This window comes from Monodelphis domestica, chromosome 1 (assembly GCF_027887165.1).
Source record: "Monodelphis domestica isolate mMonDom1 chromosome 1, mMonDom1.pri, whole genome shotgun sequence".
NCBI lineage: Eukaryota > Metazoa > Chordata > Mammalia > Didelphimorphia > Didelphidae > Monodelphis > Monodelphis domestica.
The window spans coordinates 463,190,417-463,213,947 of record NC_077227.1 but is presented as its reverse complement, the minus strand read 5'-3'; the positions used below and the strand labels follow the sequence as shown (position 1 = coordinate 463,213,947).

At 39.7% G+C, this 23,531-nt stretch overlaps 1 protein-coding gene across 3 annotated transcripts in view; it reads right to left on the bottom strand.

Annotated features, from left to right (window-relative positions):
* USP20 (ubiquitin specific peptidase 20) overlaps positions 1 to 23,531 on the bottom strand; it is a 48,173-nt gene that overhangs the window by 21,483 nt on the left and 3,159 nt on the right. For 2 of the 3 annotated variants that reach the window (XM_007475140.3, XM_056812533.1), the window contains exons 2-7: positions 18,439 to 18,541; positions 13,938 to 14,036; positions 11,877 to 11,973; positions 1,886 to 1,939; positions 602 to 664; positions 300 to 431 (exon numbers count right to left, since the gene is read on the bottom strand). In XM_007475140.3, coding sequence (XP_007475202.1) covers positions 300 to 431; positions 602 to 664; positions 1,886 to 1,939; positions 11,877 to 11,957 — 330 coding nt within the window. In that variant the 5' untranslated portion in view covers positions 11,958 to 11,973; positions 13,938 to 14,036; positions 18,439 to 18,541. The remainder of the gene's footprint in view (positions 1 to 299; positions 432 to 601; positions 665 to 1,885; positions 1,940 to 11,876; positions 11,974 to 13,937; positions 14,037 to 18,438; positions 18,542 to 23,531) is intronic. The other variant, XM_007475138.3, reaches the window with a different exon arrangement.

Sequence of the window (23,531 nt, the reverse complement as noted above, 5' to 3'; positions counted from 1 at the left end):
GAAAAGATCAGTATGCTAGGAAAGCTAGGGACAGGTAGCAGGGACAGGTAGACATTCCATGTCAGAAAGGGGAATTCAAACAAATGGCATGCCCAAAGTCACACTGTGGCTGTTTGTGTACAACAATACAATTTAAATATCCCAGTATTTAGTGTCATGTTTTGTCCAAATAACTATGGTGCCTTCTGGGCTGAAAGAAAGCCAACTCTCTTTAAAAAGTCATTTTGGGATACGTTGAAAAGCCAAGCACACAGGAGATATTAGTGAAATGTGTGGGGCCTGAATAATGTAAGACCTACCTGCTCTGAGAACTTGGATGGTGGAGACGGTGGGTGTGCTGCCAACCTCTGATCCAAGAAGACTTCCTTTTCACAAGCATAACACCATACCCGGAAGGTGGTGAGGTTCACAGTCAGGTTGTGCTTTTTGGCCTAGGGACAAAGGAGTTGTTGTACGGTCATGAGCTTGAAGGACTAATGCCACAGTCCCATTTTGTATAACCGATAATAAAGAACTTGGTAAACTCATGGAACGGTCTAGTGATTAAGGTTATTCTTCTTCCTCCCCACCCTGGTAGAGGGGCCTAAAAGAGAAGGTTTACCTGCGCATGAATGGTGCTGTGGTCAGCAAAAGATTCCCCACATCCAACATAAGGGCAAGCAACCTAGGAGGACAGAAAAGAAATAAGAGTTAGTAGAAGCAAATGCTAAGCAGCTTAGGAAAATCAGACTAATGAAATAGCTTCATCTTAAATGCCAGAAACAGTATCTAGACTAACTACTTCCACTGCTTCCCAATCTTCTCTCAATATGACCCTGAATTGGACAGTGATGAGATTTTTTTACTTCATGGTCTAAAACTGAACTAAAATAGGAGAGAATGTTTTATGTTAAAAGATGAAGTGCACAGGACAGTGATTCAACAAAAAGAGCCCATTCAGCTTTAAGCCCTTCATGAAAAGGCAACAGCTGCCACCCTTTTCAAATGGCTAACTTCTCATTTACTATGAGAAGGGGAAGATGTCTCTGCTATGGTCCCGGAGCAAGCCTTTTCTTTTAACTATCTTATCTCCATTAAAAGAGCTTTCTCATTCTTTATTCTGCTTCCTGTTTTGCTGTAGGAGAATAGAGAATGTCTTTTTATTAGGATCTGACCCTTAGTTTATGCACTGAGACTATGAACCAGTCTCCAGAGTCAAAGTAACTTCCTAATTTTGGAGTATTTCTTCTATAGGCAATGAGAAAACAGATATGTGTTATTAAACCAAGGAGTGAGTGGGATCAAATTCTTGCACTTGATGTATTTTGTCTTTTTTTCCCCCTTCAATTGTCTGGTCACTAAGCTTGAGCTTAAAAGCTGTCCCTCATGCTTAGAATATCTTCCTCAACTTCTCCAAATCTTACTGGCCACTTCAAAGTCCCAACATGAATCCCATTTGCTACATAAAGATTCCTCCAACCACCCCACTCTAAGGACTGATTTCTTTCCTCTGTACTCCTGTATCACTCAACTTTACCTGAGTTAGCACTTAATCATACACTGTTCTTCACTTTTCAAGGGCTAAGTCTGGCCTCCTCAGTGAAATTACAAGTTCATTTCTTATCACTTTCCATAGTCTTCAAAGGCCTAGCAAGGCATGCACACATAGCTGGAGCTCACTGGTTGACTGGTTAGGAATAAATAGGATACAGCACTTCCTCAGGAGCTTTCCATCTTTTTAAGAGCTATGAATATGTAACATCACGTGCCTTGAGTTTCTTTCCCTCTGGTGCCCTCTTCACTCCGTGTCTAAGAACTACATCTGAGCTGATGGACCCTATTTTCTATTCAATGGCTTTAGGGAGGTGGCCTAGCCAAACCTGTGCACAACTCTGCAGTGTTTTACCTGGAGACAGGCCCAGAGGTTTGGTCCTCCCGCTCCACAGGATTGGCAAGTCCCCTATGTCCATGCAAAAGAAAAAAAAAATCTCTTTTGAGAAGGATGTCCCCTTGGGGCTTCTGCTTAAGTCTATAATTGACTCAGAAATATTTCTTCCAGGTTTGGAGTGCAGTGCAGGTCTACAAGGTGACATCACTTTTGTTGTTCACTAATGAAAATATCCAATTTTCCCACTTTCAGTGTCTGTTAATTCTCAACTAGACCGAGAAATATAAAAGCTCCAGGTTTTCCCACCAGCACCCTGTTATTCAGGTTACACACAGCTCCACAGTCCCAATACCCATAGCCCAAGGGCCACCTGTGTCTCCAGACCTGACACATCTAAGGGAAGAGGAACCATGCAGAGGTCCCAGCTACCATTCCTCCAGAATCAGTGGAGCGTTGAGCCAAAGAATACAGAAGATAAGGGACTTTACAAGTCATTTTTTCTTTTTCTAGAGGGGAAAACTTGGATCCAGAGAAAGGAAGTAACCCATCCGATCAAGTCAGTGGCAAAGCCAGACCTAGGCTCAGGGCTCTTGATGTGGTGGAAAGGGTTCTTTCTACTATGATGCCTTCCTAATCATCCCAAGCAGTGTCTCCTCAGTCTTGTGCTTTATATTAATAATCTCCAAACTTCTTTGATCACTCATCCATAACAGCAAAAAATGTTTGATTGCAATCTTCTTTACATGTTTACATATACTATATATCATACATATGCATTATTGTAATAATTTTGTAAAGTGAGAATTTAATTTTCATATACTGTTTAAATTCCTATATATTAGGAGAACTACTATATATTCCTGTCTGGGATCTGGGTCAGATATGCCGTCTTGTCTGCCGCTTTTTGCATTTTGTATTTGAGAATCCTAAAGAATTTCCCTTTTAATAGAATTTGGTTAATAAAAAAAGGAGACAAGGGTTTTTCTCCTATGGAGGTGAGCTGTTTCACCTATAGGGATAGAGAGGAGAGGATAGGTTGATTGACCACCTCTTAATTAACTATCACCAATTAAAGATGTCTTGGGATGGTCAAGGGAAGGGCTGAATAAAGTGCTCCTAAAAATCAATTTATTAGTCTGCTTAAATCAGTTCAGGTTGTCCCTGGATTTCAAGAGAGCCATGGAGACTAGTATCACTTTATTAGTTATGATGCTGGCCTAACCAATAAACCTGATATAATTGATAAACTTATATTCTTACCCCAAAATCACTCTCTTGAAATAATTTTAATTGTAACAATTTATTATAAAACTTATGCAGAGATAAAAAAATTTTAGCGGATTAGTATCAGTTCTTAGAGTCAATAAGAAGCCACTGAAATTTATTCAGTAGGTAAATGACATGGCTACATCTGAACTTTAGGAAAATAATTCTGGTAGATATGTGGAAGGATGATTGGAGTGGAGAGAGATTTGAGGAAGACAGACCAATTAGGAGGTAATAAGGACCTGAACTGAGATGGTGGTAGTCTGAGTAGAAAAGGAACCCCCACAGAGGCATAGGAGCTTGCAGAGAGGAAGGAGTAGGAAAAGTTTTGGTAGTCAGAATAGATGTTGATGTACTGAAGACCCATGAGAGATGGCAGGATGTATCCATCTTCTCAATCTTCAACTGGTTAATCATATTCCTTGGGGTCAGGTTGTAGCTCCCTTGCAGATATCACTATTCCATATTAATCAGTTAGTTTACAAGCATTTAAAAAGTTACTTTGTGCCACACACTGTGATGAGCACTAGAAATCCAAGGAAAGGCAAAAACCTGGTCCTTGTCCTCATGTAGCTCACATTCTCCAGGGAGACACAATAAGGAATATGTGTGTAGGGGGGCAGGTGGGTGGCTCATTGAATTGAGTCAGGCCTAGAGACTGGAGGTTCTGGGTTCAAATCTAGACTCAGACTCTTCCTAGCTGTGGAGGAGGGAGGGAGGGAGGGAGGGAGGGAGGGAGAGAGAGAGAGAGAGAGAGAGAGAGAGAGAGAGAGAGAGAGAGAGAGAGAGAGAGAGAGAGAGAGAGAGAGAGAGAGAGAGAGAGAGAGAGAGAGAAGAAAGAAAGTTGTGTACACATATATGCATCCATACATTATAAATGAAAGTAAGATCAGAAGGAAGGTACTACCTCTGGGGGGGAAGGGAATGAGAAAGGTCTCTTGAAGAAGGAGGTATCTGAACCAAGTCTAAGGAAAGCAAGAAGCAAAGGAATGGTGGATGAGCATTCCAGGTGTGGAAGACAGGCCAGGGAAAAGGTATGGAATGTTATGTGCAAGGAGCAGCAAGAAGGCCAGTGTCACTGGATCTTAGCATATATGGAAGAGAAAAAAGTGTGAGCTAAGAAAACAGATGCAGGACAGGCTGAGGGCTTTAAATGCCAAACAAAAGATTTTGGTTTTGATCATAGAAGCAATAAGGAGCCATTAGAGTTAAACGTGCAACGGAAAGACCTGTGTGTTAGGAAATTCATTTTTGACAATTGGATGTAGGAGATAATGGACTAGGGAGGCATCTGAGGCAGGCAAACCCACCGCCAGGGTATTGCCATAGTTCAGGTGGGAAGTGATCAGGCTTTCACCAGCTTGGTGATGTCAGAGGGGATAAGGGATTCTATGTGAGAGATGTTAGTAAGGTAAAATCAGCAGATTGGGGGCCCACACTGGATATGGGGCTGAATGAATGTGAGGAGCTGAGGACGACATCTAGGCTGGGAGCCTGCGTGACAAGAGGATGGTGTTGCTCTTGGTACATCAGTGAAATTTGGAAGGGGATAGGGTTGAATTCAGTGAGTTTAGATTTGGACGAAATGAGTTTAAGGTAACTGTGGCTTTCCTGAGATGTCCAACAGGCAGTCAGAGGTGTGAGCCTAGAGGACAGCAGAGAGGTCAGGACTGCATAAGTAGCAATGACAAAACTGGATGTATGGATTGAGTTTGAGTGAGAAGTCAAGAATGATCCTGAGGTAGGAAGCTGAGTAGCTCAGTAGATTGAGAGCCAGGCCTAGAGATGGGAGATCCTAGGTTCAAATCTGGCCTCAGACATTTCCTAGCCGTGTGATCCTGGGCAAGTCACTTGACCCCCATTGACTAGCCCTTACTGTACTTTTGCCTTGGAACCAATACACAGGATTGATTCCAAGATGGAAGGTAAGGGTTTTAAAAAAACATTCTGGGGAGTAATTAGGTGACTTAGAGGATAGAGAGGGAGGCCTGGAGATGAGAGGTCTCAGACACATTCCAGTTGTGTGACTCTGGGCAAGTCATTTAACCCCCATTGCCTAGCCCTTACCACTCTTCTGCCTTGGGGTCAATACACAGTATTGACTCCAAGATGGAAGGTGAGGGGTTATTATTTAAAAAAAAAAATAATGATCCTGAGGTGTTGAATCTGGGGAACTAGGTGGATGGTAGCAACCTCCACAATAAAGGAAAGATGGGACAAAGCAAGACTTTTGAAGAAAAGAGAACAAATTCAGATTTGGATATGTTGCACTGGCAACATCTGGGAGACACCAAGTTCAAATAGTAATAATAACTACTAGCATGTATATAATGTCTACTATGCACCAGGCACTGTGCTAAGTACTAAATATCATCTTATTCAATTCTCACAACCCTAAGAGGAAGGTGTTATTATTGATCTGCATTTTATATTTGAGGAAACTGAAGAGAACAGAAGTTAAGTCAGTTGCCCTTAATCATATAACTAGGATGTATCTGAGGCTACATTTGAACTCAGGTTTTCCACACTCTGGGCCCAGCACTCTATCCATTTTACAACCTCAGTGCCCCCAAGAGGTCAAAGGGCAGCTGTTGATTCAAGACTAAGGAAGCTTCATTAACAAGAAGTTATTTGGGGCAGCTGGATAGCTAAGTGGATAGAGAATCAAGACTAAAGGCCAGAGGTCCTGGGTTCAAATATAGCCTCTGACATTTCCTAGCTGGGCAAGTTAAACAACTTCAATTGCCTAGCCCTTGCTGCTCTTCTGTCAGAATTAATATTGAGATGGGGGACTTCTAGGTAAACATGGCAGAAATCTAGATGCAGGACACTTCTTCTCCTCAGCACTCACAGATATAGAGTACCTCAAAAGACCAAAAAAACCAAATTCATAAGAATGAAGGGACTTTATAGTAGGGTGCAGCATTGAAGGTACGTGGGATTTGGGCATTTACACACTATAAGGGGGTGAAAAATCTCCCATCAAAGCAAGCTGATCTATCCTACCCCACCTACGGAGTCAGAGTTGGAGCCAGCTTGTGTCAGAATCAGCGAGTGAGCGAGGGGGCACCTGTAGAGTGAGGAAGGGACACTTTGAGGTCCTTAGGAGCTGACTAAGAACACCAAAGATCTACCCCTGAGAGGAGTTGCACCTGAAACCCCAGCAAGCTGAAGACCGCAGACCATGGGCACTCAGGGAAGATAACACAGAGAAGGGCAGCAAACAGCAGAAACTGTGGAGATTCGAGAGCTTACCTCAGGCAAAATCCTTGCTCCTTAACTCCATACACAGAGAGTCTGCCCATCTCACTCAGATTTCTGACTAAAAAGGGAAGGAAAAACCTCCACAATGATGGCAAATTGTGCCCAGGAGCTACAACCTCCCTCCACCCAAAAAAACAAGAAGAGGGGGTTGACCCTGGAAAATATTTACAGAGGAAAAACCCAGGCTACAGAGGAAATAGAGGAGGAGATTCAAATAAGCCCAAAACCTTCCCAAAAAAAATGGAAATTGTCCACCAGCTCTTGAAAAAATTAAATTGGAGCTTATCAAAAAGATGGAAGCCTTCTGGCAAGAAAAGTGGGAAATAGTTCAAAGAGAAAATAACAGTTTAAAGGACAAGAACTCCCAATTGGAGAAACAGCTGGAAGCCACAAAAAGCAGGATAGACCAAACTGGAAAGGAAAATCAGTCTTTAAAAACCAGATTTAGGTAACTGGAAGCCAATGATCTTGCAAAACAGCAAGAATTAATAAAGCAAAGTCAAAAGGCTGACAAAATAGAAGAAAACATAAAATATCTTACTGAGAAGATAACAGATCAGGAAAACAGAGCAAGGAGAGACAATTTGAGAATCATTGGTCTACCTGAAAAGCCAGAAATAAACAGAAATCTTGACATCATACTACAATAAATTATCCAAGAAAACTGCCCTGATGTTCTTGAACAAGGGGGCAAAATAGACATTGAAAGAGTTCATAGAACACCCTCTACACTAAATCCTCAAAAGACAACTCCCAGGAATGTAATTGCCAAATTCCAGAGCTTTCAAGCTAAGGAGAAAATTCTACAAGGAGCCAAAAAGAGACAATTCAGATACCAAGGAGCACCAATCAGGGTCACACAAGACCTGGCAGCTTCCACACTAAAGGACCTCAAGGCCTGGAACATGATATTTAGAAAGGCAAGAGAATTGGGTCTTCAACCAAGGATCATCTATCCATCAAAACTGACTATATACTTCCAGGGGAAAGTATGGGCATTCAACAAAATAGATTTCCAAGTATTTGTAAAGAAAAGACCAGAACTAACTGGAAAGTTTGATATCCAAACACAAAGATCAAGAGAAACATGAAAAGGTAAATAAGAAAAAGAGGGAAAAGGGGAAAAATGTTTTTTTATTCAAACTCTCTTCTTTAAGGTTTTTAATTAGATCAAATTATATATTTTAATATATGGGGGAAATGTAACTCTCAAAAATTATATTCACTATTATAGTAATTAGAAGGATTATTCACAGGAAGAGATTGGGGCATTAAGGGCTATAAGATGATATGCAAAAAAAAGAAAAAGGGAGGGGGGGAATCAAAGATGGCACCAAGAGATATTTGAAGAAATAAAATAAATAGGATAATCTTTATCACACAAAGATACACATGGGAAGGGGAGGGGAAGAATACTATTATAAGGAGAGGAAGAGAGTCCTAATAGGTAATACTTAAACTTTACTCTCAGTGAAATCAATTCTGAGAGGGAAGAGCATCTAGATCCATTGGGGTCTTGAACTCTATCTTATCCTACAGGGAAAGTGAGAAGGGAAAACTAAGGGGGGGAAGGAAGAGGGAGTACAAAAAGGGAGGGGAAAGAGAGGGGGGAAAGAACTTAACAGACCCTAAAAAAACAAGAAGGGAACAAAAATGGAGGGGCCAGAAAGGGAAGCATATTAAGGGAGGGGATTAGGGGGATTGATTAAAAGTAAATCACTGGTTTAAAAGGATATAGCAAAAGAAGAAAGAACAGAAGTAGGAGAGGATATCAAAATGCTGGGGAATACACAAGTGACAATCATTACTTTGAATGTGAATGGGATGAACTTACCCATAAAACAAAAACAAATAGAAAAGTATATTAGAATCCAAAATCCTACCATATGTTGTCTACAAGAAACACACCTGAGATACTCACAAGGTTAGAATTAAAGGTTGGAGCAAAACCTATTGGGCCTCAACTGATAGAAAGAAGGCAGGAGTTGCAATCATAATATCTGACAAAGCCAAAGTAAAAATAGATCTGATTTAAAGGGATGGGGAAGGTAAATACATTGATAAAAGGGAGTATAGACAAAGAGGAAATATCAGTAATCAACATGTATGCACCAAATGGTATAGTATCCAAATTTCTAAAGGAGAAACAAGTGGAATTTAAGGAGGAAATACATAGTAAAACTATATTAGTGGGAGACCTGAACCTACCACTATCAAATTTAGATAAATCAAATTAAAAAAAATAAGAAAGAGGTAAAAGATGTGAATGAAATCTTAGAAAAATTAGAGTTAATAGCTATATGGAGAAAAATGAATAGGGACAAAAAGGAATACACCTTCTTTTCAGTAGCAAATGGTACATTCACAAATGTATTAGGTCATAAAAACATGGCAAACAAATGCATAAAAGCAGAAATAATAAATGCAACCTTTTCAGATCATAATGCAATAAAAATAATGATCAATAAGGGTACATGGAGAGCCAAATCAAAAATTAATTGGAAATTAAATAATATGATTCTCCAAAATCAGTTAGTTAGAGAACAAATCATAGAAACAATTAATAATTTCATTGAAGAAAATGACAATGATGAGACATTCTTTCAAAATGTATGGGATTCAGCCAAAGCAATACTCAGGAGAAAATTTATATCCTTGAGTTCACATATTAACAAGTTAGGGAGGGCAGAGGTCAATGAATTGGACATGCAAATCAAAAAACTTGAAAGCGAACAAATTAAAAATCCTCAGAAGAAAACTAAATTAGATATCCTAAAAATTAAGGGATAAATTAATAAAATCGAAAGTGAAAGAACTACTGAACTAATAAATAAGACTAGAAGCTGGTATTTTGAAAAAACAAACAAAATAGAGAAAGTACTGGTCAACCTAATTTTTAAAAAAGGACAGAAGAAAACCAAATTAACAGCGTCATAGATGAAAAGGGAGAATTAATATTAAGATGGAAGATTAGGGTTTTAAAAATTAAGAAAGAAGCCATTAAATTAGGATAGGTATGTGCTATTAAATGGGAAGTATCCAAAACTGGGGTTTGATTAAAGGGATCTATAAGGATAAGCCACAAATTGATAATACATAGGCTTTATTTTTGACAGAGAAGCAAATGTTTCTTTTATATAACTACATTTACTATTATATTCTTTAGAAGTTAATGATAGTGGGACACAGCTGACAGTGTGAGCCTTTTTAAAAAGGATATTTTATGTTTCTAGAAAGCATAGCAGAGTTGTCAAACCCAATGTCCAGGATAAACCAGATTAAAATGTAATTGGGAAATATTTAGCAAAATGAATAAAAATACAATGGAAGTAATGTTAAAATGTGTTTTTTTTTAAGTCAACAGGTAACTGGCACGGATCCTTACCTACAGCTTATGGCTCCAATTTCTATTGGAGTTTGACAAGACAGCTTTATTTGCCTTACTGCAAAAACATAAAATAATGGACACAATGCCTTCATTTTAGAGGTCAAGATACTGAGAGGTTCAGGGTGGGTAAGGTGGCCAATTAAAAGTCAAATAGAGTAGAAACAAAAACCATATAGGGGGCATAGTTCCCAGTCCCAGCCCAAGTTTCCTTCTCCACTGCATCCCTTGGGAATTCTGAGAGAAATTCCAGATCGCATTCAAAGATTATACAGGCTTTCATCATAGGACCCAGGGTTATTTTTTGTTTGGTTAGTTTTAAAGACCACAAAACATGCAAAACCAAAATCTGAGAAAGCACCTGAAAAAAAGGTCCGGGATTAAAAAGGACAATATAGTCAGAAAACAGCTACTAAGTTAGCAATCACTAATTAAAGGGATCCTTAATAAATCTGGCCTTGAAGATAAAATTTTAAAATACTCTGTTTTCTGGGCAATTCATTTTGTGGAGTGGAAACATAGATCCCAGGGATTCTCAACCATGCTAGAATTTCAATGGTCCTTTTATAGCTTGTTTGATTCACGTCCATCATTTTATCTTAATCATTTTTTTTTTGAGATCAAGATGTATTTTTTTATTTCTGAAATCAGAATTTGGTTTAACAACATAGTGATGGTTTCATAAAAATAAAATTCTCAAAGGGCTAAACCATTTCATTTTTTAAATTTGATTTTGCTTCAAGAATTTCATGATACTCTTAGAGTTAAACAGAGAAGCTCTATGGGTGTCTGGGTCACCAGAAAAGAAAATTGGAGCAGGACATTCTAGTTATATCCCCTCTGACTACATCATGCCTCTCGACTGCTGCTGTCTCATGCTCTGAGAAGTTGGTGCCACTGCCTCCTTTCCATCCCATGCTTCCTCACTGTGTTCTCTTTCATGTATCTTAAAAATGTTCTCCTTCTTGTATCTCTTCCTGGACAACATATTGCTCCCACTTCTATCTCCCATGGAAAAGCCTCTCTTATCTGTGACTATTTTCTTTTCCTGGAGAAATGGAGCACTGTCAGTGGAAAATACAACAAAGTCTTACTATAACACTTTCTTCTTAAGAAGTAAAAGAGCAGGTGGCACCTAGGTGGTTCAGTGGCTAACGGGCCAGGCCTAGAGACAGGAGGTCCTGGGTTCAAATGCGGCCTCATATACTTCCTATGTGACCCTGGGCAAGTCACTTAACTCTACTTAACTAATCCTTACTGCTCTTCTGCCTTGGAAGCAATACTTAGTATTGATTCTAAGACAGACAGTAAGAGCTATTTTTAAAAAAGAAAGAAGTAAAAGACAATAAGATCCTTAGAATTATAAACTCTTAAGAGATGGAAAGGACTCCAAATTCTCATATTGAGAAATTTCCTTTACAAGACTCTTGTGTGATGACCCCTGCTTAGGCACTTCCAGGAATGAGAGTTCATTACTTTGATCCTTCAGAGGTCTTGCCCTCCTGATGGTTCTCTTTTGGACACAAGATAATTTATTAGTGTCCCTCAAAAAGTGGCAATCACAACTGTTCTTCTGATACTTATAATAATAAGTCTCTTAGAATGAGTTTAGAGTGGTTCCGTCTTACATGAAATACTACCAAGGGAGGGTAAATGGGCCAAAAAACCTTTCTTGGTCAATAGAAGATATATGAAATATTTTGCCTGATACCCCCATAATCTCATATCATAAATGATTCTACCAAATCCCTAAGGAATGCTTAGCTACTCCCTTGAATTAGTGTTCATGCGTATATTATTTCCAATGCTAATGGCTTGAGAACATCAGCACTAACTAAATTAAAATCAAACTGATCCAAGTTGTCATCGTTGGTCATTAGACTACATCATGAGGAAAAAGGTTTTCTAGCAGGATGTCTATATTTCCATTTGCTCAAAAGGTTGAGGAAAGATGAAGATACAAGGCACTAATATCAGGAGCATCAGCAGTTTTGTGTATATACAGTCAATCTTTCCATGAATACAAGCCATCTCTATACTCCAGGAGCAAGGCCAACAACCAGATCTCGTCTCCTATGAGGTCCAACATCTTACCTTGGATTTCAGTAGTAAGTCCTCTTTGGTGACCTCACCTATAGAATCAAGGTGAGAGCAAATCTCCCTGGAGTCTCCCATTCTTACCCTAGTTCACCTGAAAGGTATAAAAATCATCTTTAGTTGATTGTCTTTTTTCACAGAAAAAAAGTTAGCTATCAATAAAGAAATACATAGGGTCAAAACTAGACAATTTTTGCCACTTTTTTTTTCCAGAATAGAGCTGATTCTTCACCCCAGGGGAAATTCTTCTTTGATAATTTGTGGAGAGTAATACAAGGAGGTTGGGTTTTTAAGAACAGCTATAGGGGAAAAAAGATCAGACCTTTGTGAATTTCAAAACTATTCAACCCTGTTCAAACCATTCTTTAGAGGATGGGATTTCGCTATTTCCTGATCAATAACAATAGAGATACTTGGAATGACAGAATCAGGTCTTAGAAACTACAATCTCCACCCTACTCAGGGTAACAGGATTTAGGAAGGGCTGCAGCAAAGCTCAAGATTTAATTATTTGGGAATATGACCTTCAACAGACATGTGCAAAGGGGACAGACCTCTGGGCGGTCCTGGGTTAAGCTAGAGCCACCATTGGCACAGGGGAGACACAGGAAGTGAGGTAGAGGACAGCTGAGGAGTCTGGGGACTTCCTGTGTGGAGGAAAGGAGGTTGTTGGAGCCTGGTGCTTGGAGTGGAGGCCCTGAGACTGTTTCTCCATTTTGGTCACGTGAGTGATAGGGACTGATCTCTTTTCTTTGCCTCGGCTATCCAATGCCTTGGGCCTTTGGCCCAGCCTAAGCAGAGGGGGTATTTAAGCCCTATTCCCTTCTCTCCCCTTTCTCTCTCTCTCTCTCTCTCTCTTTCTCTCTCTCTCTCTCTCTCTAATACCTTTCTTCCTCCTGTTTGTAATTAAAAACTCCATAAAAGGTTGACTGCTGACTTGAGTTTTCATTTAGGAATTACATAGCTGAATTCCTTGGCGACCTTAAATTAATATTTATCAGTCTTTTAAAGTGATTTCCATTTCACACCTTTATACTCAATTTTTCCTAAATACACCTCTAGAGAAACAAAACATTTCATTCATTTAGGAGCACTTTCACCAAAAGACATATTTTAAGTCATTAGACAATGACACATAGTAGTAAGGGCAATCCAATAAGTCCTTATTAAGAATGCCCTTCAGAAAATGCTTTTCTGACTTGTACAAAAATATTCATAGCTGCACTCTTTGTGGTGGCAAAAAACTGGAAAATGAGGGGATGCCCTTTAATTGGGGAATGGCTGAATAAATTGTGGTATATGTTGGAGATGGAATACTACTGTGCCCAAAGGAATAATGAACGTGAACTGGAATGACCTCCAGGAATTGATGCAGAGTGAAAGGAGCAGAACCAGGGGAACATTATACACAGAGACGGATACACTGTGGCACAATCGAATGTAATGGACTTCTCTACTAGTAGCAATGCAATGATCCAGGACAATTCTGAGGGACTTATGAGAAAGAACACTATGCACATTCAGAGGAATAACTGTGGGAGCAGAAACACAGAAAAAAAACAACTGCTTGATCACATGGGTGGATGAGGATATGACTGGGGATGTAAACTCTAAATGATCACCCTAGTGCAAATATCAATAATATGGAAATAAGTCTTAATCAATGACACAAGTAACTCAGTGGAACTGTGCGTCAATTATTGGCGGCGGGAGAAGGGAGAACATGAATCATGTAACCATGGAAAAATATTCTAAATTAATTAAATAAAAAAGTTCAATTAAAAAAGAAAATGTTTTTCCAAGAAGAAAACTTTCTATAGCTAGGAGGCCAAAGCAGAGAGCCCAGGTACCCTGCTGAAAGCACTGCAAATGCAGGTTAATCAACATTTATTAAACCAATAAGTGAACCTATTATAAAAGCAGAGCTAATTCAGACACAAGACTTAAGGCACAGTTCTGTATTTCAGCAGAAATCATATGGATCATCAAAGCTGGCTTTATCATTGCCATGAATGAACAACTTCATCCATCACCTGGGAGGGTTCTGGTTTGCCATACCTCCAAGTGACTCCACTGGGCAGCTGTAAGCATTGTCCTGTAGATGACTCACTGCTTCATCTCTTATGGAAGAAGCTGATCAGGATCATACCAAAGAGCCTAGAAAAGGGAAAACAAATACCAGTCTTACATTATTTTAAAAATCACTTTTATTGATATTAATAACATGGTTTTTTTTACATATTTGATTTCATTTTATCCTCACAAACCTACAAGGAAGGTGCTATTATTATTTCCATTTGACAAATAATATGAAGCTTAGAGAGATTAAGTGACATTAACTGGGGTTTTGCAGCTAGTTAAGCATCTTTCAGTAGGAATCAAACTCTAAGTCTTCCTGACTCCAAATCCAGGGGATTTTATATTTTTTGCCACTACCAGACCCATGTGCAATGAAAGAAAACAAAAATAAGATGCCCCTAACATAAGATGATTTATATTTAGGAACTATAAAATGCAGTGATTTATTTTTATTTCAATTACATGTTGAAACAATTTTTGACAATTGTTTTCTGACATTTTATGATTCAGATTCTCTCTCTCTCTCTCCTTTTCCTACTCCCTCAGGAAGTAAATAGTCTGATATGGGTTATACCAGTACTTTCATGAAATACATATTTCCGTTGTCCTCATGCTGTGACAGAAATAAAGTGAATGATGACATGCTTTGATCTGCAATCAGACTCCAACAGTTCCTCCTTTGGCTGTGGATAGCATTTTTTATCATGAGTCCTTCATGGATTTCAGTGCTTTAAAAAAATGCTATACTACAGAGCTGAGGCTTAACCTTTTTGTGTCATGGACCCCTCTGCCAACCTGTGGACCCCTTTTTAGAGTCAAGTTTTTCCATGCATAAAAGACAATACATTAAATTATAAAGGAAACTAATTATATTGAAGTACAGATATCAAAACATTAAAAGAAAAAAAAGTTCATACACCCCAGGTTAAGTAATTCTACTCTAGAGTAGCTTGGAATCTGGAAACTTAGATTCAAATTCCCTCTCTATATTTGCTAGCCATATGACCCTGTGGAAGTCACTTAACATCTGCCTCATACCTAAGCTAGGTTGAGACCTGAGACCTGTGTTGGTGGAAGGAGTTCCATCAAAGTACTGGAACATTTAAACAATAAAGTTGAAGAGAACTTCTTTAATTTCTAAGATGAATTCCTATTATTTTGCAGGCAGACTGGGTGCATTGCCAACACCACTGGGCTTTTCTGACACCTAGGACTGGTTCAGCTTTGAAGTTAGCACAGGGCTAAACAAGAAGGGTTATTTGGCCTCTGGGCTTCACCAGATTCCTTCAGACCTATTAAGAGAAAGAATTCCACTGAGGCTAAAAGAGGGTATGTATATTCAGAGCAATGGCAATTAGCTTTGGCCCAGAAATGCTATTCTTTTCTTTTTACTCTCTAGTCCAGTCTCATTATTCCTTCAGTTAGAATGGGCTTGGATTGACATTTCATCCTGGCTCAGCAACAATGACAATTTGTTTCGGAAGGTCACATCCTCTGGAACTTCCTAAGTCTCCAGAAACACAAATCTATTATAACTAATTTTACTCCTCAAAGTTTTTGTAGCTCAACTATGGCTACAATCAACTCCCTTTTGCAACTCCCAGGGAAGGCTGGAGTTCCTCCCATAAAAAACCTGTTTGAAAAGGGAATGGCAAATGGAAGGGAACAGTGTTTTAATTGAATCCACAAATCTCAGGACAATGATTGGCTTCAAAGTTCTAAATTCCAGATCTTTCCACCCTGGAAGAGTAATAAGCAACATTTTTTTAAGCCTCTCCCCAAAGGTCACCATATGCTTTTAGCATTTATGCTAAAATGGCCATTTACCTTTGCATAGATCCTCTCTCCCTAAGTAAAGCTCTTAACTACTTTAGAACAAGCCCATTAGATCAACAATTAGTAAATGGCTGAGTGCCAGGAACAGTGCTGGATATGCAAAGATAAATAAATGAAATAGTTTCTTCCCCTCAAAGAGCTTACATTTTCCGGGAGATATAATATATATACTAGAAAGAAAAAAAAATTATACAAAGTAATTTCAAAATTTAAGAGAAAGCAGTAGTATAACTGGGGAGAAAACAAAAGTTTTCATATGAATGGAAACACCTAAACCATGCTGGTTAACAGTTATATTTAAACACTGGTACCTTAAGCTATATGACAGTGGGGCAAATAAATTAGGAGACACAGTAAGGATGGTCAAATCTGTACAACTTTGCTAAATTCCTCCATCCTCAAAAAACTAAATTGGAGTTACCCTCATTAATTCCTGACTTGAGCCAATAAGTGGTTAATAAATCCTTAGAGGCAGCTAGATATTTCAGTGAATTAAGTACTGTACCCACAGTCAAGAAGACCTGAGTTCAAATGTGACCTCAACCATTTATTAGCTGTGTGACCCAGTTTTAAGTGACTTAACCTCTGTCAGTCTCAGTTTTCTCACCTGTAAAATGGAGGTAGAAATAGTTTGTTGTGAGGATGAAGCAATATTTGTTTGTTTTTTTTAAATTTTCCATGTTTACATATTTCATTTTCTTTCCCCCACCTCTTCCCTACCCCCTCCCAGATCCAACAAGTACTTCCACTGGTTATACAAATGTTATCCCTTATACCTATTTCTTTATTCATTTTTGCAATAGAGCAATCTTTCAAAACCAAAAACTCCAATAATATACCCATATAAACAAATAATAAGCCATTTGTTTTTCTTCTGAGTTTCTACTCCCATAGTTCTTTCTCTCAATGTGGATAGTATTCTTTCTCATAAGTCCCTTAGGATTGTTTTGTAGTAGCAAAGTCCATTACATTGGATTGTTCCATAATGCTTTACTTTCTGTGTTCTGCTCATTTCATTCTGAATCAGTTCTTGGAGGTTCTTCCAGTTCATATATAAATGCTCCAGTTCATCATTTCTTACAGCACAATAGTATTCCATCACCATCACATAACAAAATTTGTTCAGCCATTCCCCAATTGAGGGACACCCCCTCATTGTTCAATTTTTACACCAGCAATGTATTAGTGTCCCAATTTTGCCACGCCCCCCTCCCCCCCAGCATTTATTATTTTCCTTTATTGGCCAATAAAGGTGTGAGGTGGTACCTCAGCATTTTTTAAATTTGCATTTCTCTAATCAGGAGGGGGTTTAGAACACTTTTTCATGTGATTATTGATAGTTTTGATTTCTTCATCTGAAAATTGCCTATTCATGTCCCTTGACCAGTTGTCAATTGGGGAATGGCTTGATTTTTTGTACATTTGACTTAGTTTCTTATAAATTTGAGAAATTAGACCTTAGTCAGAGGTTTTTGTTATTAAAAATCCCCCCCCCCCTTTGTTACTTCCCTTCTAATTTTGATTGCACTGGTTTTATTGTACAAAACCTTTTTAATTTAATGTAATGAAAATTATTCATTATATATTTTATAATGCTATTTTTTGCTTGGTCTTAAATTCTTTCCTTTCCCATAAATCTGACAGGTATACTTATTCTATGTTCACCTAATTTACTTATAATTTCCTTCTTTATATAGAAGTAATTTACCCATTCTGAATGATAAAGCAATATTTGTAAAGTATTTTGCAAACCATAAAGTGCTATGTAAATTCTGTTATTCTCTATTATTAATAACATTATTAATCTAGTGTTAATGTTTTGTATTCATAAGCACTGAGGGTGATGGAACTTTGATGACTTCTTCAGTGCCACTTTAAGCAATCTTAATAGTAGGCCGCTATCTAAAAAATTCTCAATTCTTCTCAGATGGCTATGATATTTACCTTGTATTCATTCCAACACATTCTAACCTACCATAAAATTAGAAGTAATCTGATCTTGAAAAGAATTCATTCCTAGCATGAACTTAATAAATCCTTTTTTTGTTGTTGCTTTGTTTACTTCTCACTTGGAATAGAAGTCAGGAATTGATACCTCCCTCTAGCTATTCTGAAAAAAAGAGATTGAATACTTTTTTGATTCAGTGTGGAAGGTAATGTTAATCTGGACAGATTACCAAAGTTTGCAGGCAATGATACTGAATTTAGAATCTGAAGACTGAATTAGAAGTCAGATAAAAAATTGTTGTAATACATTTTTGCTTTAATTGCTTTAAATTTGCTTAATTCAAACTTGCTAATTAATTACTTCCTAATTCTCTGAGGAAAGGCACATTATATAAATTCCAGATATATCATATCAAGTGTTTGAAAGAAAATATTCAATGTCTTTCATTTAATTATACTGTGGTTGGGGAAAAAAAAAAACTCTTTTCTTGGATCAAGTCATACTCATAATCAAAGTAGACTTAAATGTATGTTCTTTCCTTTGACTACTGAAGGGACTTTTATTCTCATCTACTTTCCCAGGGTTTTCTTTCATTGTAACAAGAAATGGTAATCACATAAATAAATTTGTATCACCTCCCTCCTAAAAGTCATTTATTAAAATTACAATGTGTCTGTTTAAAAAAAATTAAATTACCTTAAGCATGGCTTCTACTGGTTTTCCTTTTGACTAGGCCACTGAGGAAGAGGATAACACTAGAAGCACATGTCCACAAAGTCCTTGAATTGTGGGTTCAGGCCTGATAAGAAATGATTCCTTGAATTGAGGACTACTCTACACTAAGACCTTTTCCACACAATAACAATATCCTTTCTTCTTTTGACACATACACATCAAACGCCATCAAAGCACCTGCAAAGACCCCAATACTTAGGCAGAAATAAGAGCCAATTCCTCCAAAGCCTATCCAGGCCTATGGAACCTAAAAAAGAAATAGCTATAAGCAGACAAAGAAAAGCAAGACTGCAAAGTAAGTACTAACTAAGCTTGAGGTTAATTGCTTCTGAAACCAAGCAAATAATCCGCATTCAATAAGAACTGATGAGCAAACCCTAAAAATACAACACAGGTCAAGAACAGTCAATTGTTAGTGGACAACTTGTGCTCTATAATCCTATCAAGCTTTTACCAGAAATTTTCCACATTTGGATTTCTTATTTTTATTTTAAAAGTGGAAGCAATTAAGAAACACTTTAAAAAGATAAAAGAAGTGGAGATATGCACATAGTAGGCACATGTTTAGAGCCTAATGGGGAAATAGTTACAATTTACAAAAAGCAAAGCACCTACAACTTTCTTCTTCCTTCACCAGCCACTGTGCTAAATTAATCCTGCCTTCCACCAAATCTCCCCAAAACACTGCACATTCCTCCAGGCTCCAATTTCACTCTGTATACAAATCCATTCTTCCTCCAGGCTATCCATATGTCACATTCTTCCTTTAAGATAAAGAAAGAAAGAAACAAAAACCACCTCAGTAAGACCTGGTAGGAGAGAGTGGAGTGGAGAGGAGTAAAGAGAGAAGCCACAGCAGTCTCATCTTTTTTTTTTTTCCTAAAGCAGAATTCAGAGGTGCTTCTACCCAGACAAAAAAAGAGATACAACCCTGGGGTAAGAACAAGCATGCACACCCACAAGTGTGCACACACATGTACAAAGCTTCCCCGAGCTTTCAGAGTAAAATCAGTCTTTCTTTGGAGGCTGCCAGGTTACACAACTAAGATTTCCAAAGAGAGGTTGCAGGTGAAGATAAATGCTCCTTTAGAAGGTGCCAATAGAGCTGTCATCCTGACAAGGGAAGTGTATGGAGGAGGTAAGCCCTTGAGCAAGCATCAAATTCCAACAGGAGAAATGGAGCCTAGGCTGCCTGTTGCCCAGGCGCTTCAGAGTGTTACTCATCATTTTCCTGAGGAGCTTTTGCTGCATCATCTTTGTCCACACAGGTTGTGTGATCTGGCCTTGACTGCTATGACTGCAGCCTCTGGGAATCTAGAATCACTTCCCTCCCTGAAGTAAAGGGGGTACAAGCAGAGTTAACTGTCCAAGAGTCCACCCTGGCTGGTGCCCATGGAAATGGCATGATGTATAGTAAAAACTAAACAGAGGCTTGAGGAAGCAGCCCTTGAGGAAAGACACATCCCAAGCCACAATCCTAACTAATCCTTCCTGGAGTCAGGCACCAGGGCTTTCAGTTTTCCTGTCTAATTTCTGCATATATTACATATTTCTGGACCCCACTCCCTTTCAGTTCTCTCCATCTAATCCTTTACCCAAGTTAACAATGAGCTCCATCCCCTTTCCCACAGAGCTGCAGGCTTCCTCCTAAATCAGCCCCCACCCACCTCAAATGCAAACTGCAGGGTTTGCCCCACATTTATTCCCTCGATTGTCTCCCAAATATTCTGGTTCCTACTAATCTAATCATCCCCCCACACACACAAATACCACTTTCCTCCTAAGCTTTCTTGCCATCTCCAACCAAAACAGCTTCCATCCCAAACTTCTCCCCTTCTGGGGGTGGGAGTGGGGTCCTAACAGTCCTTGATCCCGCCACAATACCCCATTACTCTAACCCTCTCTTGCTGCTCCCCAAACCTCACTCCAAGCCTCTCTAACCGGCCCTTACATTCACCTCCCTCCCCAATTCCCCTTTTCTCTCTCAGCTCTCCTCTACTCCCTCTCCTTCGAAGCCCTTTAACCCTCCTCTTCCTTTCCTTCCATTTCTTCCCCTTAACCTGCCCCCTCAACCTTAACTCTCCCTCCTTAAACTGTAGATCTGGTCCCCCCTCTGTCAATCCTCCCCCGATTTAAATACTCTCCTCCACTCGCCCCCGCCCATTTCCAGCTAATTCCGTAAACCCCATCGAACAAGAGCTGGGCCCCCCCAGACCCTCCCAATCGCAAAAACAGGCCCCTGGCCCAGGCGGCTCACCAGCCCCCTCCTCCGGCCCTCGCCCTCCTTGGGCTCCGCCTCGCCTCTTCGGGGTTTGGGCTGCGCCTGCGGTTCCAGCACCCCCAGACTTGGGGCTCCGCCCGCCTTCCTGCTACGACCCCCGGGGGTCCGACACTGCGCTGGGAGGGTTGAGGGGAGGAGGGAGAGCGGACCTTCGCCCAGGGAGGGGAGGGGGCTTCCACCCGAGCCTGGACAGGGCCAAGAACTAGGGGGGGAGGGGCGCCGCGCCGGGCTGGTCCATGAAAGGGGCAGGGGCAGGGGGGCGCCTGGTTAGAGTGTCCCACCGATAGAGCAAGCACACTAGCAAGTGAGCCTGCGGCTGGGACTGGAGAAGTCAAGTGGCTCCAAGGCCAGGGGCGGAGGCGGGGCCCGAAGGCAAGCCAGCCGGGAGCCTGGGAGGCGGGGACTCTAGGGATTTACTTGGGCCGCCCTCTCCCCCAGTGCCCTGGTTACCTCCTCCTGGGAAAAAGGGGACCGGGTTCAGCCTTTCTGCAGAGATAGGAGACTCCACGGGCAGAACAACACTTACATCTTTCGACCTGGCAAATGTGTGAATGCGTTTTGCATGCAGGTTTTACTTGTTACAGGGGGACTGTGCAATGGGTGATTGGGCTTACTGGAAAGTGACAGTGACAAAAAAAAAAGCATTAGTAAATCCCTTTTTAAAAGAAAAGGGAGGGGGCAGCTAGGTAGCTCAGTGGATTGAAAGCCAGGCCTAGAGACTAAATCCTGGGTTCAAATCCGACCTCTGACACTTCCCAGCTGTGTGACCCTGGCCAAGTCACTTAACCCCCATTACCTATCCCTCACCACCCTTCTGCCTTGGAACCAATACACAGTATTGATTACAAAACCGAAGGTGGTAAGGGTTTAAAAAAAAGGGGGGAGGGATCATAGCTTTTATCACAAACATCTTTCCTGCCCCTCCTACTGATCCCAATCTCCCAGAGAGCAAGCCTGTGCCAGCTGTCAAATTTAATCCTAATGTTTAGCACCAAGGGACTTGCAAAAGGCGACAAAGACCCTTCTCCCCTCCCAAGGGGCTGTTGTTGTTGGTGGTGGTGGTGGTGGTGGTGGTGATGGGGTGTGTGTGTAGGGGGTTTGGTTATGCACCCACAACTAGGTTTCTCAGGATAAACTTTAGAACTCTAGGGAGAACTGCGTTAGGAGCACAGGGCCCCAATGGAAAAAGAAAACAAGACTCCCATCTTTCTCTCCTTGACTAAATTTTAACTAATCTTCTAGACTTGGTTCCAGCCTTTTTTCCTCCACAAGCCTTCAAGGCTGGGTCCCATGGCTCTTATTGCCTATACAACTGCCTTCACAGTCAGCTATGACTTTATGGCATCTTGTTTTGTTTTGAACTGTTATTTAAATATTTTTACTGTTACATTCAATATGAAGATTTCTAGTTTTACACATTCAATTCAGCATTTATTAAATATTGAAGGGTGTCAGTTATAACAAATCATGTGAAATATTAGAAACATACCTATAAGTCTGGTCCATTAGCACTTTACTCATTAGTCAGCTCTCCCTGACCATTGGAGTAAGGGCTGACAACCTGAATGTGAACCTGCTTAGTCCTGTGTCTTTTGTCTATTTTCTCTCTTTCTGTCCTTACTACCTTAATCTTTAACCCTTCCACCCATATTCCCTCAGTCCCCAGCTTCCCTTTCAGGTGCTTAACCCACGCAAAAATATCTTGTAGCTGCAGGACGGTTACAAATATCTATTGCTCAAAGCACTGGCAAGGATTCTGGGAACACAAATATACAAAAGACAATTTAATAAAGGCAAGGGATATTTTAATTTGCATTGTATTGTATAATACATGAATTATTATGAGGAAAGTATTTCATAAAACTTAAAGCACCATAATAATGCCAGCTAATATTATTGATTTATTGATGCTATTTCTATTCCTTATATCTTATCTCCCTCTCTAAAGTGTAAGGTCCTTGGGGTTAGGAACTATGACTAGTACAGTACCATGAACAGAGTTGGCACTCAATACTAGTAAATTGAATCATTTAACTTTTAACTTGTGTTGACCAAGATTCATCAGCCAAACTGCAAGCTTCTTGAGGGCAGGGACCAAAACCTGTACTTCTAAAACCTTATAGTTCCTGACACTACCGTTCCACAAAAGAAACATTGATTTGATAGAACAGGGCTTTCCTATGTTATATGAGAGTCTTGGATGGAAGTAGAGGAAATCCACAAAGCCTGATCACAAACAACATACACAGTACACATTCCTAGGTAACTAGGTGGTTCAGCAGATAAAAGCTTTAGACTGAAGTCAGGGAAGACCTGAGTTTAATTTTCCCCCTCAAACACTTTCTAACTGTATTTATAACCCAGGGCAAGTCACTTAACCTGTCTGCTTCAAGTTTCCTCATTTGTAAAATGGATATAATAATGGCACCCATCTTTCCAGAGTTGTCATGATGATCATGATTAGAACATAAGCACTGCCCAATCCTGGGATTCCTTATATGCCCACACTGAGGCCTTATGGCAAAGGTCAAGGTCCACTACAAAACAAGACATTGTTGCAAAGGCAATTTTCTTGTTGTTGCCATATCAGAAACTCACAGGGTTAATAAGTGCTGGAACCTTTAATAGAAAAAATAATTAGTGGGGTCTCTACCAAATTGACTATGTTAATCTGGCACTGCTTAACAGTGATCATTCTGGGGCTTCTGATTATCCTTACAACCTACTTCAGAATTTACATTTCAAAAGCTCCCATCTAGATAAGTAGTAGAAG